General features: G+C 45.8%; 1 protein-coding gene across 11 annotated transcripts in view; it reads left to right on the top strand.

Annotated features, from left to right (window-relative positions):
• ELAPOR1 (endosome-lysosome associated apoptosis and autophagy regulator 1) overlaps positions 1-17202 on the top strand; it is a 67194-nt gene that overhangs the window by 39733 nt on the left and 10259 nt on the right. For 10 of the 11 annotated variants that reach the window (XM_081487137.1, XM_081487138.1, XM_081487143.1 and 7 more), the window contains 9 exons: positions 105-210; positions 342-491; positions 7220-7308; positions 11079-11256; positions 11956-12084; positions 12488-12578; positions 14841-14946; positions 15203-15340; positions 16119-16382. In XM_081487137.1, the coding sequence (XP_081343263.1) occupies positions 105-210; positions 342-491; positions 7220-7308; positions 11079-11256; positions 11956-12084; positions 12488-12578; positions 14841-14946; positions 15203-15340; positions 16119-16382 (1251 nt within the window). The remainder of the gene's footprint in view (positions 1-104; positions 211-341; positions 492-7219; positions 7309-11078; positions 11257-11955; positions 12085-12487; positions 12579-14840; positions 14947-15202; positions 15341-16118; positions 16383-17202) is intronic. The other variant, XM_081487147.1, reaches the window with a different exon arrangement.

Raw genomic sequence — 17202 nt, 5'->3', positions numbered from 1 at the left:
CTGCCATGCAGGCTGCAACAGGAGGGGTCCCCCCAGGAGGCTGATGCAATGCACCAGCAGCATTTGTCTCTGTGAGTGAACTCTTTCCTGTTTGTGGTTTTTAGGTTGAGCTAAATCGAGGCAATAACGTCCTCTACTGGAGAACCACAGCCTTCTCAGTGTGGTCCAAAGTCTCCAAGCCCGTGCTGGTGAGAAACATTGCCATAACAGGTACAGATTGTAGACAATGGGGTTGGGTCTGGAGTCTGACGCTGACTTCTGCAGGGAGGGTGGGGTTAGTCCCCAGGACCCTCAGTCTCTAGGCTCAATCCTTGCCTTTCTGTGTTGTTCTTCCTCCCCAGGGGTGGCATACACTTCAGAATGCTTCCCCTGCAAACCTGGCACCTATGCAGACCAGCAGGGCTCCTCTTCCTGCAAACTATGCCCAGCCAACTTTTATTCCAATAAGGGAGAAACTTCCTGCCACCAGTGTGACCCTGACAAATATTCAGGTGAGGGCAGGAAGAGTTTGGTGTTTTGGGAGTGGCGGTGGGGTGGGGTGGGGAGAGGTACCAACATATGTACACAGATGAACAGGAAGTGGAGCCATCCTTTCAGCCAAGCTGAAGATGATTCTTCTAGAGCTCTTGCTTTCTGGGCCCTGGAAGAGCCTGGCTAATCCACCAATCACTCTTGAAATGAAATCATTCAATAAGTATTTATCAAGCCACTGCTATCTGCCAGGGCTTATTCTAGGTGTTTGGAATACATCAGTGAACAAATTAGACAAGGATCCCTGTCTTCATTCTCTTCCCTGGTAGCGCAGTTAGTAAAGTATCTGCCTGCAATGCAGAAGACCTGGGTTTGATTCCTGGGTCAGGAAGAGCCTCTGGAGAAAGGAATGGCAACCCACTCCAGTATTCTTGCGGAGAATTACATGGACAAGGAGCCTGGCAGGCTACAGTCTATGGGGTCGCAAAGAGTCTTAGATGCGAATGAACGACTAACATTTCCACTTTCTGTCTTCATAGAATTTACATCCTGGAATGTAAATGGAATAAGTAATAACTATAATAACTAAATAATAAATATGTAATAAAGTGTATTGTATATTAGACAGTAAAAAGTGCAGGGTACTATAGCAAAAAGAAAAAGCAGTTCAGAATTAGAGGAATTAGAAAAGCTATGGAGAGGGGTTGCATTTGTTTTTTGTTTTTTAATAAAAGCTTAAATAAGATTATAAATATTATATACAGTAGATAAAGAGGTATAAATTTATGTTTTTTAATTTATAACAATTATTATCAGTTAATTTAGAAGAGCTATGAGGTTGTATTGATGAGTAAAACATTTTGATAGCAAGAAGCTATAATCTTTTATCCATTGAACTCAAAGTATCCACTGAATTTAAAGCAGGCCTTGTCAAGAAATCCAGGGTTCCTTGGAACACAGTTTGAAAACCATTCCTCTAAAGGAAAATAAGGGGACAGCGAGTAGCAGCCTATTTCTGCAGAAGTTATCCCTGGATAACTTCCTGAAGCAGTCCAACTTGAGAAAGGGAACCTGGTTACTTGAGAGGATCTTGGGAGCAGCAGGGCTCTGGTATAAGATGGGCAGTGTCCCCAGAGGGCCCTGTGCTCAGACAATAGCCCAGGGACCAATCTTCAAGGCAGGTTCTGAAACAAACAGATAGGGAAAGAAAAAGAGTCCTCTCCCTTCCCCTGCAAATGCTCATAACGATTCCAGTTGTCCTTTTTCACACAGAACTATATACAAATCCAGGCTCCCCTGATGGCTCAGTGGTAAAGAACCTGTCTGCCAATGCAGGAGATGCAGGTTTGATCCCTGGCTTGGGAAGATCCCCTGGAGAAGGAAATGGCAACCCACTCCAGTATTCTTGCCTGGGAAATCCCATGGACAGAGGAGTCTGATAGGCTATTGTCCATGGGGTGGCAAAAGAGTTGGACACGTCTGAGGAACTAAACAACAACATACACAAACCCAGCTCAAGGCCCTCTCTTAAGCAGACCTCCCGCCTATCTTCACACAGACACACCCGCCCTTCGCACATGCACTACAGTACATGTTTGCTCAGCCAAGACCAGCCACTGACCTTGTGAACTGCTTATTTCTACACCAATCCTAAAACAAAAGTCCTATTTATCTACTCAGATCTTGCCAAATGAGTGTAGTTTTCAGCAACAACAGAGATGTTTAGCTCTTAGAGGAAGTTTTTATCTTCAAGTCTAAATTCCTGTTTTTTCACTTGAATTTCTTATTTCTCTTCCCTGCTCTATCAATAGCAGCCTTTGTTAGTCATTTTCTCCAGCCTCACTGTGGTACAGGATTTGAAGGACAAGGTGGTTCTAGAAAAAATGCCTACGGGTGTTTTGATCAACGCTGTGTAAATGGATGTCTATCCACAGAGCTGTTATGAAAGTACTACTTTGGGAGTTTATATTCTTGCCATCTAGTCTTCTTTTGCCATTGATTTCTCAATCCACCCCTTTGACTGGAAAGTGAGTTTTTACTACGCAGAATATGTTCAACTCAGGGGTACAAAGAGCATTGAATTTCTTGGGGACTCGGTTCTTCCAGAATACAGAGTCAGTGGGAGATTTCAAAAATGCAGAGTATGATGAGAGCCTATGGTGGAATGTACGTGAAGGGAGTGACAGGAGACCCTGTGACCAGCTAGTCTTTCATTTGTAAATATATTCTGAGTGCTCACTGAGCTGAGTGCCAGGGCTTGGACTGGGGTTAGAGCTAGAACCCGCCCTCCAGCTTATGTCAAAAGTGGAAACGTGGTTAAAAAAACACCAAGTGTAGTAACTCCTCGGTACAGGAGGTGCTGATATAGGAGTGTTGAGTGTAATATGTGGTGGAAGCGAAAGAGGGGAGTGGTCAGTCCTCTCTGGGGAGGGAGGACAGGCTGCACTAGGTGTGGTCTTGAAAGATAAACTGTTTTGAAAGATGAGTTGGTGATTTGATGGAGGCAGGATGTTCTGGAAGGAGCCACGGCCAGAAGGCTCAGGGATCCAGGAGTAACTCAGCATCACTGGAGCTTACTTGGAGAGAATTAGCATCGAAGGCTAATAGGTAGGCAAGGAATAGGTTATGGATGAACCCTTCTGTGCCATTGCTACCGAACTGAGATTTGATCCTATCAGCAGTGGAAGACATTGAAGAATTTAAAACTGGAGAATGACATAATCTGGCTTGTACTTTTGAAGTCCACTCTGGTTGCCATTTGGAAAAGGTATGAGGAAAGGAAAAGCTGGAGACAGAGACCACAATCAGATTTCTTTCAGCAGGTGCCATTGTCCATATCCAGGACCTAGACTAAGGAGGAGTGGATGGGGGTGGAGATGTCAAGGACAAAGCCTTGATGGAAAGTGTCTTTGATACTGATAGCTTGAATTTCATCATTAGGGCTAATTCCTTTGTGTTATGTTTAATACTAGGGACTCATTTCCTAGTAGAATAGCATAGTGTTTCAGAGCATGGGCTCCAAGAACAAAATCATTACAGGTCAAATCCCTGCTGCACCTCATACTAGCTGTGCCACCTTAGGCAAGTCACTTGTCTGTGCCTCAGTTTTCTCACCTCTAGAATGGGAATGATAATAACTGTATCTGCCTCATAGTGTTATTGTGTGGATTGGTGAAAACAAAGAATTTAGAACAGTGTCTGGCATGTAGTAAGAACTAGTTTATTTATTCATTTGCATTAAGGCCTGTCCTAGCAGTCTTCTTCTACTGTGACAACACTCTGGGTATAGGTAACAATAGTAAAGTCACAGTACAGCACTTTACAGTTTACAAAACTATCTCATTTATTACTCATTGCACAGTGCAGGAATGATTTCCTCGTTTACAGATGAATAAACAGAAGCTCAGAGAGGTTCCTTGGTGGCTCAGTGGTAAAGAAGCTGCCTGCCAATTCAGGAAGCTCAGGTTTGATCCCTGGGTCAGAAGATCCCCTGGAGAAGGAAATGGCAACCTATTCCACTATTCTTGCCTAGAAAATCCCATGGACAGAGGAGCCTGGCAGGCTACAGTCCATGGGGTCACAAAGAGTCAAACATGACTTAGTGACTAAACAACAATAGAGAGGTTAGGGATTTGCCCAGAGTCTGTGCTGGGGTCAGAGCTGAGTTTTTTGTTCATTTAGGTACTTGAATGGTCAGGGGAAACGTTTTCTTTGGATAAAAAGGATCAGAATGAGAAGGTTGTACTTCTGGAGGTGGGAAGAAGATGCAAAAAGAGCAGGTGGAGCCCCCCAAAATAAACCTTATCTTCATACAGTTTTGCCAAGGGCCAGTTCTACAGGAATCACTTTTCATTTTCTCACCAAACATCTAGGCCAATCTTTCAAACTTGACCAGTCCCCAGTTTTAACACCTTGATGAAACCTGAGCTAGGAAAGTGAGGTCTGGCTCAGCATTTGGGTTAATCATTTATTAAAACCAGTCTAGCAGTTGTCAGTGTGTAAACAGCTGGACCATTTTTGCTGAAACCCAGAGCTGGGGTGTCAGTTTGAATAAATATTTGACAAGCAGAGAAAGGTGCTTATGTGGAACACATTTTCTAACATGTAACTTGCAATTTGCTAAATCTAATATGCAAGGCCCTGGGAATTGATTTGTTTTCAGCATTTCCCCCATATTTCTCCTGGCCAGGTCTGTCAAAACCAGGAGTCCCTGGATCCCTTTATGTTGAAATAGGCCCTTGCTTGTTAACTGAGTAAATGAGCTCAGGAGACCCCAGCTGCTTCTCAGCCAGTAGCTTCCTCTTACCCAGGATAACAAGATGGGGACAGAAGAGGCCCCAGTGCAGACCAACAACATGGTAATAGGAGATTCTCAGATCTAGCAACTCATTTGTTGCCTTGGGAAGAAAGGACCAGTTGAGAAATAAGCCTTAACTGGAAGAGAAGGGAAACTTTAATGCTTATTAAAAGTCCCATGACGGTTATCAAATAAAAAGATTTCTTATAAATCCAGGTGATAATAGTTACCAGCACTTAGCAAGTTCCTACTTACAATGTGTCAGGTATGTGCTGATTCCAGCAAGGTAGATGTTACTCTTCTTGCTGTACAGGTTGAGAGCACAAAGTTTCAGAGAGGTTAAGTAACTTGCCAGAAGTGACACAGCTACTAAGTGATTACGCAGGATCCAAATCCAGATCTGTCTGACTTAAAAATCTCATTCCATTCTACTAAAATACCCATCAAGCAGTATATGTAGAGAGAAAGTCTCACCATCGTCACCTTCTTACCTGCAGGTGACACAGCAGTCATACCAGGAACAGTAGCAGTCAGAGCAGTATTGTCCTGGCACTCTATAAAGCAGTGGTTTTCACTCTGGAGAAAGTGAATTCCCTGGAAAATTTTTTAAAATTCTATGAATTAGAGGGTGTGGAGAAAAGGGAACCTTCTTACACTGTTGGTGGGAATGCAAACTAGTACAGCCACTATGGAGACCAGTGTGGAGATTCCTTAAAAAACTGGAAATAGAACTGCCATTCAACCCAGCAATCCCACTCCTGGGCAAACACACCGAGGAAACCAGAATTGAAAGAGACACATATACCCCAATGTTCATCGCAGCACTGTTTACAATAGCCAGGACATGGAAGCAACCTAGATGTCCATTGGGAGATGAATGGATAAGAAAGCTGTGGTACATACACACAATGGAATATTACTCAGCTATTAAAAAGAATGCATTTGAATCAGTTCTAATGAGGTGGATGAAACTGGAGCCTATTATACAGAGTGAAGTAAGTCAGAAAGAAAAACACCAATACAGTATATTTATGCATATATATGGAATTTAGAAAGATGGTAACAATGACCCTATATGCGAGACAGCAAAAGAGACACAGATGTAAAGAACAGACTTTTGCACTCGGTGGGAAAAGGCGAGGGTGGGATGATTTGAGAGAATAGCATTGAAACATGCATATTACCATATGTGAAATAGATCGCCAGTCCAGGTTCGATGCATGAGACAGGGTGCTCAGGGCTGGTGCACTGGGATGACTCAGAGGGATGGGGTGGGGAGGGAGGTGGGAGGGAGGGTCAGGATGGGGAACACATGTACTCCCATGGCTGATTCATGTCAATGTATGGCAAAAACCACTACAATGTTGTCAAGTAATTACCCTCCAATTAAAATAAATAAATTAATTTAAAAAGATTGTATGAATTAGGTATATTTTTCAGGATACAGGAAACAGATCTTTTTTTCAAACTCTCAAAAGGATTTGTAATGCAAAAAAGGTAAAATCCATTGATTTAAAGAGGGATTCAGGGACTTCTCTGGTGGTCAAGTGTCTAAGACTCTGTGCTCGAAATGCTGGGGGCCTGGGTTCGATCCCTGGTCAGGGAACTAGATCCCACTTGCCACAACTAAAGATCCTGCATGCCGCAGCTAAGATACGGCACAACCAAATAAATAATATTTTAAAATAAAATAATGTTTACCATCACCATTTAAAAAATAAAGAGGGATCCATTGTTTCTATCCAGGAGTTCATAGGGTTAAAGCAGAACCAACCTAGATGTAAGAACACACAGAAAGTAAAGTAAATAAAATGATAGTTCATAACATTTTTCATTAAATCTGGTTCAAGGCTTAAAGGGAGTGCTGTGAAGATTGTGGGTGGAAAAAGTGGAAAGAGTGGGATTAAACCATCACTTTATTTGTGTAGGATGGCTGAATGGAGGAGAGGAAATGCAGTGTGGGAGGCCTTCATTCTAGGCACATATTGAGAGAAAATTCAGAGGCACTGTCCTAAGCTTTCCTATGTTTTGCTTCAACCCTTTAGGAGTAGAAAAACCACCCACACAGTCAGGGTTCTGAGGCACCTGGAAGATGGCAGGTTCTAGGGAATTGGGCTGGTGGTAAAAAAATCTGCAGATGCTCCTTCCGGCCACCTTCCCCCTCAATGGTCCTCTGGCCAGCCCACCTCCCCTGCCCTGCTCCACAGTGCAGGCCCAGTGGTTTCTCATCAGCATCAAGGTGGGAAGCAAAGTGGGTATCTGAACAGGTCTTCAGGGACTGGAAATGAAGCCACTCAGGCAAAGGGAAGGTGTGTGTGCAGCACTGTCTACTTTCTGCAAGATCCATGCTGTGCTTCACCGCACGGTCTGGGGTGTTAGAGCATCGTGTACAAGTGGTCAAGAGCTCTGCTCTCTTCACTTCAAATATTTGTCCTTGCTTCTGCCATTTAGAGAAAGGATCCTCCACCTGCAAAGCACGGCCAGCCTGCACAGATAAAGATTACTTCTACACTCACACGGCCTGTGATGCCGAAGGAGAGGTGGGTAGCACTGTCTTGGGACCCCTTAGCCTGCCCCTTGGGCTTTGCCAGATTTGCAGCTCCAGCGGTCAGTGAAGCTGTCACCTGAGAAAACCCCCCAGACCTCTGCAGTGACCCCGGGGCCAGTGGGGAGGCAAAATGAGATGACCTCACTCATTTTCAGGTCAGAAACTGTTTTTGCTACATTTGTTCTGCTGCTCACTCACATATGTTCTGCTTTTAAAAAATGCTTTCATTTTTTTTTGCTTGGTTTCTTCCATTCGCTTCGCTCCCTGGGCCATGACTGCCTGTCCATACATACTTATTTCTTCTTTCTCATCAGACTTGTCCCCTCGGCGCTGCTCTTGTAGGCCGGCATAGGGGGTGATTCCTGCTTCCTGGCTCACGGGAAAACTGTCTGATTTATTCTGTCTCTGCCCAGTTCCTCTCCCCTGCAGGCTTTCTGCCTCAGAAAGACTTTCCTTTGTAGTCTGTTCCACCACTGAGTCAGCAGGCATTTTTGAGTATCAGTTGTTGCCCTGGACTCCAGTCAGGGAACCCAAGATGAATAAGATGGGCTTCTGCCCTGAGGGGGAGAGGAGAAAGATGATGGGGAGGAGAAAGATGGGCCTGACTGTATGCAGGACACTGGGGGAACCCAGAGAGGAGTGACCAGGTTGGAGGGTGGGGCCAGGGCCGGTCTTTCAGAGGAGGTCATTAGTTCCTGTGTACAGCCAGGTCCTGTGCTGGGCACTAGGTATGCAGCAGTTCACAGAGCCAAGGAAACATCCACTCTCATGGCACTTAATTCCTGTCGGGCAGCGAGCGAAGGGAGAGACAACAGAAAAACAATAAACAGATAAACAATCCCTCTTTTTTGGATTACCTTCCCATTTAGGTCATCACAGAGCACTGAATGGAGTTCCTTGAGCTATACAGTATAAAACACATTAGTGATCTATTTTATACATAGTATCAATAGTATGCATATATAAATCCACAACTTTCAATTCTTCCCACCCTCTGTTTCCTCCTTGGCATGCATATACTTGTTCTCTACTTCTCCACATCCCTGTCTCTATTTCTGCTTAGAGAGGGTAAGGATGACCTCTCTGAGCAGAGACCTGAGTCAGGTGGAAAAGAGCCAGAGTGCTCCCCAGGCAGGGAATGCAGCAGGTGTGGAGGAGGCAGGCAAGTGCCTGGAAACTTTGAGGAAGTTAGCAGGGATGACTCAATGGCACAAGTGGTGGGATCTGCCTTAGATCAGCAATTCTGGATGAACTGTCCTGTCTGTATCCCTAAACTAGAACCTCCCAAGAAGACAAGAGTAGGGAATTCTGCATCATTCAGCACTAAGCATGTGCTTGGCTATTAGGATGCATACATTTTTGCTGGCTGGACGGCTGGCTGAATTCTCTTTCTGCTAATTAAGCGTGGGATGAAGTCCAGTCCTTAACGCCGATTGTTTTTGTAATTATGTCTTACCGCTGCATACTGGCTGGCCCCATTCTCATTTTTTGAGCAAAATCCCCTTCCCCAGCAGCCAAGCAAAATGATTAATCCTATCAGTTGTACTTAGCTCCAGTTCTATAGTGTTTGGCCTTCTTCATGACCTTGTAAGGAATTACTGTCATTTTCTTGGTCTCAGTTGACCCACTAATTAAGAGGACAATCCTGCTCCTCTCCTCCCTCCAGGATATAACATGTGGCCGATTGTGGCTGTCTTTGCTTCCTTCTGCCCCATTCTTTTCCCTCCTGGTTCAGGCCAAGGACATAGATCCATAGTGTGCTCTGATGCTTGTAAGCCTGGGTGTCTGCCATCCTCTGATCACCTTGGGGGCTTATAGATGTGTGGGACCAGAGCTGGTGTTCCCACCTTGCAGCCTAGCCACAGCATGGCTCAGGGGGTATCCCTGGAGTAGACACGGTCACCAGGAGTGTCTTATGGAAGTGTCAGCCCTCGGGCTCACGCTGGTTCTGCTCAGTCTCGGAATTTCACTTTGTCTTTTAAGCTGTATTTTAAAATCAAAGGACTCCTGTGATTGCCTTTATGGCCTTTGCTGTGCCTCAGTGGTTTCTCAGGGACTCGGATCGCTGATCCATTGGGGTTTCTGAGTGTGCTGCTCCAGGAGGTGGCCCAAGTCAGTCCAGCGGGCTCCCCAGATGCTTCTCTCTATAAGACTCAAGGAGACGAGTTGGGGGAGATAAGGTTAGGTCACTAGTCTGGGTCTCTGGTCACTGACTGCTCTTTATACAGAGAAAGGCTGAGCTGAGCAGGGGCACAAGTTGTCTGTCCCGGGGCTCATCTTCAACAAAGGCCCTTTTAAGACCTTGTCAAGACCTTATCCTGAATAAAATGGACTGATACCTTGTTCACTCACCTTCTTGCATGTATGGTATGCTACATAGCGCATTTGGATCATCACCTCAATGCAATCCTTTTGTCTCTTGCCCAAGGACCACACAGGAAGCTTGACACTGCCCAACCTCACCCCTGACTCACCAGGGGCCTCCTGCAGTTCATCTGCTCTTCGCTAGCCAACGCCTCCATCAAAAGACTAGGGATGGTCCTAGTAAGTGACAGATACAGTGCTTCTCTTGCTCACTGACTTGGAGGCTAATCAGTTCTCTTGCCTTCTGCCTTCAGGTTTTTTGAGATATAATTGCCACATATCATTGTGGAAGTTTAAGGTGTATGAGTTGATTTGATGCATTTAAATATTGCAAGATGATAACCAACATAGAGCTAGCTAACTACCATCAGGGCACATAATTACCATTTCTTTTTTGTGGTGAGAATGTTTAATATATACTCTCTCAATAGCTCTCAAGTATATAATATAGCATTATTAACTCTAATCACCATGCTAACTCTAATCGCCTGTACCTTAGATCCCCAGAATTTTTTGATCTTATAACTGGAAGTTTGTACTCTTTAACCAGCCTCATTGCTCTTGTCTTTATGTCCCAGGGAACACAGTGTTCATACCCTCATGGGGGATTGTTATTATGGTGCCCTTGCTAGGGTACCTCCCTGACGGCTCAAGCGGTAAAGAATCTGCCTGCAAAGCAGGAGACTTAGGTTCAATCCCTGGGTCAGGAAAATCCCCTCGAGAAGGAAATGGCAACCCACTGCAGTATCCTTGCCTGGGAAATCCCATGGACAGAGGAGCCTGGTGGGCTACCGTCTATGGTGTCACAAAGAGTTGGACACGACTGAGCATGCATGCAATGCAATGCAATGCCCTTGCCAGACAGTGAGCTAGCTCCCTGAGGGCACGGGCCACGTCATTCATCTCTGAGTCACATGTTTATATTAGACTTTCTCTAGATGTCTACTGAATAAGTGACAAAGCAAAGAAAATACTTAGAAGACAAATTGGGACACCTCAGCCATCCTCTATTCCCCCAGGGGTTATCTAAGCCACTTCCACTCCATGCCTTTTTGTGTTCCGGGATTTTCACCAGCTGCTTTTCCTGTGACATTTTAGTATTAATAATAAGATTCTACACTGGAATTATGGCTTTCTCTGGAGGAAACTGGTCCCCTCTTCCCATCCAACACACAGGCCTATCCCTCTTCATCCCAGTCCATTCATTCAGCAGATATTCACTGAGCATGACCACGAGCCAGGCACTAAGCACGTGCCAGGGATACACTGGTGACCCAAACCAAGTTCCCCACCCTGCTGGAGCTTTCACTAGAGCCCAGAATCACCCCATCCTCAAGGTAACTTCCTGAAGATGTGCTAATGCCACACAACAGGCTGAGTCGGGCTCTGTTTCTGCAGACGCAGCTCATGTACAAATGGGCCCAGCCAAAAATCTGCAGCGAGGATCTGGAGGGCGCGGTGAAGCTGCCTGCCTCTGGCTTGAAGACCCACTGCCGACCCTGCAACCCAGGCTTCTTCAAGACCAACAGTAGCACCTGCGAGCCCTGCCCTTATGGCTCTTACTCCAATGGCTCCGGTAAACCCTCTCCCATCCCACTCCCGGCCTCACTCCATTCCCATGCCACACATATGGGTGGGCCACATGGGCACTCAGCATGTCAACTGAACTCACACCATGTCCTTCCGAGGGAGACAGTAAGGGCCAGGCCCCCTCTGAGGACCATATTCAGAAGAGAGGTCAGGGCGGGCCCTGTCTGTAGGTCCACCTGAGAACTGCCTGCCTCCCTCCTCATTCCAACTGCGAATGTGACTCAGGCCTGAAGGGGCACATTCCTCACAGCAGAGGCTTCCAGCATGTGGCAGGGAAGATAGCTAGAAGGTTCTGGAGCTGGGATGGCCACCTTGACACAATCAGAATTTGCAGGAGAGGAGCTGGGGGGATCTGTATACCTGTTAATGTGAAGGCATTTGCTGATGACAATGTGACAAATAATATGAACTATATGTATTAGACTAAAAGATACACTTAAGCTTTGAAATTAATAATTTGATGGGCAAGTGGGGTACTGGAATATGGAATGAAGGGTCAGCCTTTACACCCCAAGTTTGTTAAACACATTGTCAGAATGCTTTCGAGTTAGCTTGCTGTTAACCGTGCTCAGCAACACCTTTGTGGAGCTGCCCGCCACTGTTGCCACTTGTCTGTGCAACAACAGCTCCAGTCAGGGTGGCTGCAGCCTTCCTACTGAATGCGTGGATCTTGTGGCTCCCCCAGATTGTAGCCACTGCCCAGCAGGGACCGAACCTGCCATGGGATTTGAATACAAATGGTGGAACACGCTGCCCACGAACATGGAGACGACCGTCCTCAGCGGGATCAACTTTGAGTACAGGGGCATGACAGGTAACTACCTCCCCCCACCTTGAGCTCTCAGCTAGCTGCCCTGCCAAAGGGGTTCTTCCTAACTCACAGTTCTTCAAAACAGTGATGTCTAGAGAAAAATGAGCTGACCATGCTCACACTCCCTTGAATGCTCCACTCCCCATGGACAAAGAACATATATTCTGCAAACTTTAGCTTTAGAGACAAACTAGAAACAATACACACACTGCAGAGGTCTTAAGAGCTCTGAGAGTTTCAGAGTTTTTGACCAAAGTAGCCTGATAAGTAACATGGCTTGTGTTGGCTGATGGTTCTGGATGCCTTAAAGGATGATGTTATTTCTCTTCCAGAGTGTCATCTGTGTGCACATTTGCCCTGCACCTGAGACTACTGGGCATTTACTCATATCCTTCTCCTTTTCCAGGCTGGGAGGTGGCAGGTGATCACATTTATTCAGTTGTTGGAGCTTCAGACAATGACTTCATGATTCTCACCCTGGTCGTGCCAGGATTCAGGTGAGGAGCACAAAGCTAAGGGGAAGCCACACCACCCTTGGCCACATCCCAGTCCCACACAGCTTGGAGTGTTGTAGACGAGAGGGCTTCTGGTGTGCAGAAGTGTCAGTCCAGAACAGAGAATGGGACTTCCTGGGGGTCCGGTGGTTAAGACTCTGCGTTTCCAATGCAGGGGATACAGGTTCAATTCCATGGTTGGGGAACTAAGATCCCACATGCTGTAAGGTCCAGCCAAAATTAATAAATAAAAATTTTTAAAAATTAAAAATTAAAAAAACAGTCTAAAAAACAAGAAAAGAACAGAGGAGACCACAGTAACGGTCTGATAAAGTTAACCTGAATGCTGACACGTTCTTAGTTGCTGCCCACGTTGATTACCTACTGCTCTCCCATCCCATCTAGCTTTTTCTACTATTTGGCCACATTCTACTCAAATTCTTCCTCCTCAAAGCATCAAGTAAGATTTTAAAACCTGTAAAAAATAGGGCTAGAAGTGCCCATAGATAGTTCATCTTTCAATGGGACAATAAGATTGGTTTTATTTATTTATTTATTGGCTGCATTGGGTCTTAGTTGCGGCACGCGGGATCTTTCCTTCTGGTGCACAGACTCTCTAGTTGTGGCACCTGGGCTTCAGTAGTTGCAGCATGTGGGCTCAGTTGCTCCACAATACGTGGGATCTTAGTTCCCAAAGATCGAACTGTGTCCCCTGTATTGCAAGGTGGATTCTTAACCACTGGACCACCAGTGAAGTCTCTGGGAGGGACTGCTCTTATTGTTATATTTATCCCCATCTCCCAAGAACAGTTAGGATAATAAGCAATTTGTTTGCCATTAAAAAAGCCACTACAGGCAGAGTGGTACAGCATAAGGAAAACTGGACTAAAAGACAGGGCACTTGAATTTTGCCACTTACTGGCTTGGTGAACTTGGGAAAGCCAATGTGCCCCTTTAGGCTTTGGGCTCCTTGTCTGTAAAACAAAGGGATTGACAGTCTGTGATTCTGGCCTAACTTCAAATGGAGATGATTCTTCCAGCCCATCAGTTCACACCACTGAGTGGACAGTAGCTGGGAACTGGAGGTCCTCAGAAGTCAATCATATGCCCAAAGCTAAAAAGAAAGCCACAAATGGGTTTTCAAAGCCCAAGTGAACTCTTCTGCCTGTATGTGCTTTAAAGATGAGGGGGAACCACTGAATCAGCATCCCTATTGCCAATCTGGCTTCTCCATTCCCTCCTTTAAGTTCCCTCCTTCCATCCCGGGCACAGTGCTCAGCCACAGTACTTGCTCGAAAGGTTCCCTTCCCTTCATTTACATTACTCAGAACTGAACAGCTGTATCTTATGTTTCTGAGGGAAGCAAACTTCTTAGACTTTTGGGAGATAACACTCTCCAAAATACTTCTCAATTTGCAAGTATGATCATAGCAGTAAAGCACTTTCTAACCCCACTCGCCCCACCCTGCCATCCCCACCTATCAGACATGGCTCTCTCTTTCCCCAAAGAAGGACCAGGATGAAAACTTTGCTAAAAAAGCTATGAATCGAAGTACCTGCTCATTTGACCAGGGCAAAACCCCCACAGTTCAGGTGGGGATGGGGAAGGGATTTGAACTGCTGAGTGAGTGTAGACAATTGATGTCTTATGCTAGTGGTCCTTCGTCAACTTTAACATGTACATGGATCACCTGGGGATCATGTTAAGCTGCAGATTCTAATTCAGCGGGTCTGGAGCCCTCACTCTGCTAGCAAGGCTATTCAGCATTTTAGAAAGTACTTCCACATCTGTTATGCCTTTGGATCACACCACAATGATGGGCTTCCCAATGGCGCTAGTGGTAAAGAACCCACCTGCCAACGCAGGAAATGCAAGAGACGTTCAATCCCTGGGTTGGGAAGAGCCCCTGAAGGAGGGCATGGCAACCTACTCCAGTATCTTGCCTAGAGAATCCCATGGACAGAGGATCCTGGCAGGCTACAGTCCGTGGGGTCACAAAGAGTTGGACATGACTGAAGTGACTTAGCACGCATAATGATGGGAGGTAAATAAGAAAGCTATTATCACCTTTTTACAGATAAGAAAGGTACAGTTTAGCTAGATCAAGATCAGACAGCTAGGATGATAGACTTGGCTTTAGTTCATGTTCTTTCCAACATACTCAGAACTTAATCCTGTCCCCCAGCAGACCCTTTGCTGCCATCTGATCTCTTCACTAAGCACTGTTTGGCCCCTGGAACCGACTTTTGATTTCTGCCCCACAGACCTCCGCAGTCAGTGATGGCAGACACAGAGAACAAAGAGGTGGCCAGAATCACATTTGTCTTTGAGACCATCTGTTCTGTGAACTGCGAGCTCTACTTCATGGTGGTATGTTTTCCTTCCTTTGTCTGCTGTGGGGCTTCCGGGAAGGTTGGCCCCTCTGCCCTGTTGGTGCATCAGCATAACTGACACCCCTGCTTACAGTGATTTTGCAAACAAGGAGCCCAACTATTTGTCAGGGACTGCACCATTTAATATGGATCTAGCCCACTGTGACGGCCCCCAGGATGGCAGCGGTATCAGCACCCTCTCCCCACAGTTGCCCAGCCATCATGCCTTCTTCATTTGTCTGTCTTGGGTTCAGGGTGTGAATTCTAGGACCAACAGTCCCGTGGAGACGTGGAAAGGTTCCAAAGGCAAACAGTCCTATACCTACATCATCGAGGAGAATGCTACCATGAGCTTCACCTGGGCCTTCCAGAGGACAACTTTCCATGAGACAGTAAGATCCTCCCCTTCCTCAGAAGCTCAGCGCCCAGAGAGACCTCCTAACCTGGAAGGATTCCTACCTTAGCTTAAGTATGCGGTTGAGCTTCAGAATCCAGTGATTAGAAGACTTGTAAGGAGTCAGGCAGAGGACTGCCTATGCCAGCCCCTGAGGAGCATCCAGCCTTGTCCAAGTGACCCTGGAAACTCCTAAGATTACCTGTCCCTCCTCAGGAGACCTGTCCTGAGGATGTATGTCCTGAGGATATATGTAGTACCTGACCTGGTATACCCTGTTCAGTCCTGTTCTTGCTTTAATAATAATAACTCTAGTTTTATTATCTTAACTCAAAGTAATGTAAGTTCACTGGAAGAAAACTTAGAAATAAGCAAAAAGAAGAAAACCACCCATAATCCTACTACCCAGAGATAACCCAGTTATCATATGGAGTATCTAATATACAGTCTTTATTTCTCTGTAAATACTTGTTTTCTTTTATAAGGGGAAAAATCTGCTTTTTAAAAAATATGAATACCTACTACATATTTCCCCACGGTACTAAATATTTTCATACATCATCTAAATTGTTCAGTCCTTACTTTAAAATGACACAAAATGTACGTTAAAAGATACTGTTAGGTGAGTAAAAAGAACAGGGTGCTTCTAAAGATTTTTCTCAAGTATCACATGATAAAAAAGATTAAGTCTACTCTGTTATTTCCAGAACACTCAACTGCTACTTCTCAGGCCAAGGCAGGCCACGCTCACTCTCCTCTTGTGTCTTTGTTTCCAGGGAAGAAAGTATACCAGTGATGTCGCCAAGATCTACTCCATCAACATCACCAATGTCATGGACGGGGTGGCTTCCTACTGCCGTCCGTGTGCCCTGGAAGCCTCTGACATGGGCTCCTCCTGCACCTCTTGTCCTGCTGGCTACTATATTGATCGGGATTCAGGAACTTGCCACTCCTGTCCCCCTAACACGATCCTGAAAGCCCACCAGCCTTATGGTGCCCAGGCCTGCATGCCCTGTGGTCCAGGGACCAAGAGCAACAAGGTGCCAGTAGTTGGCTAAGCATCCTAACTGTGCATCTCTGAACGGGCCAGCTCAGATGGTGCCAGGTGCTGGGTGGCATTCTTAAGGGGCTGATACCCAAGCACTCCCCCTAGGACACTCCCAGGTTACAGTCCTAGAGGAAACCCATCCAGGCTGTGACCATAGATGGAGAGTTCTCAGCTTGTACTGGTTGGTTTTCAGGGTCTGGGTCTCAGTCATCAACAAGTCTCATCTTCAGGTGATGGGTAATGGAGATCTGTGGCCCTCTGCTCCAGAGGGTTATTTGGCAATCTGTGCAGAGACCCAAAGGGAAGCAGTAATGGGACTTGTGGCTCAAATTCAGCCTACTTCATTCCAGCTTGTTATCGTGGGAATTTGCCCCCACCCCCTTCTTGGGAATGGTAACCCACCTTTGCTGGGACATGTAGTTAACTGCCATTGCTGTCTCCTCTCCCAGGGCTTTCTTCTAAAGTGGAACAGCAGTGCTGTTGCCCCATGCGTTTTCTGAATCTGAGAAAGTGACTCTTATGACCAGAAGTTCTTAGTTATTCATTAATGCTTTTCAATGAACTTGTATTTTACTGATCACAACCCCGTGGCTATACATTTGTAAGACACTGTTTATTCAGTCTACAGACATTGGTCAGTTTAGCTGTATAGTAAGTGCAGCAGTTCTGCAGATCTCTGGCAACCTCATTGGGACACCCTGGACTCTTGCCACAAACTTCCTCCCCCCAGCCTCTTCTGCTGTGAACGGAGGGACTGACAGTTGTGTGAGGCCATTAACATATGAGGACCTCAAAATGAGCAAGAAAGGGTT

The sequence above is a fragment of the Giraffa tippelskirchi genome, chromosome 5 (genome assembly GCF_054371585.1).
Source record: "Giraffa tippelskirchi isolate mGirTip1 chromosome 5, T2T-mGirTip1v1.2.pri, whole genome shotgun sequence".
NCBI classification, from domain to species: domain Eukaryota; kingdom Metazoa; phylum Chordata; class Mammalia; order Artiodactyla; family Giraffidae; genus Giraffa; species Giraffa tippelskirchi.
Note: the sequence above shows the minus strand (reverse complement) of the source record. Positions and strands in the feature narration are given on the sequence as shown.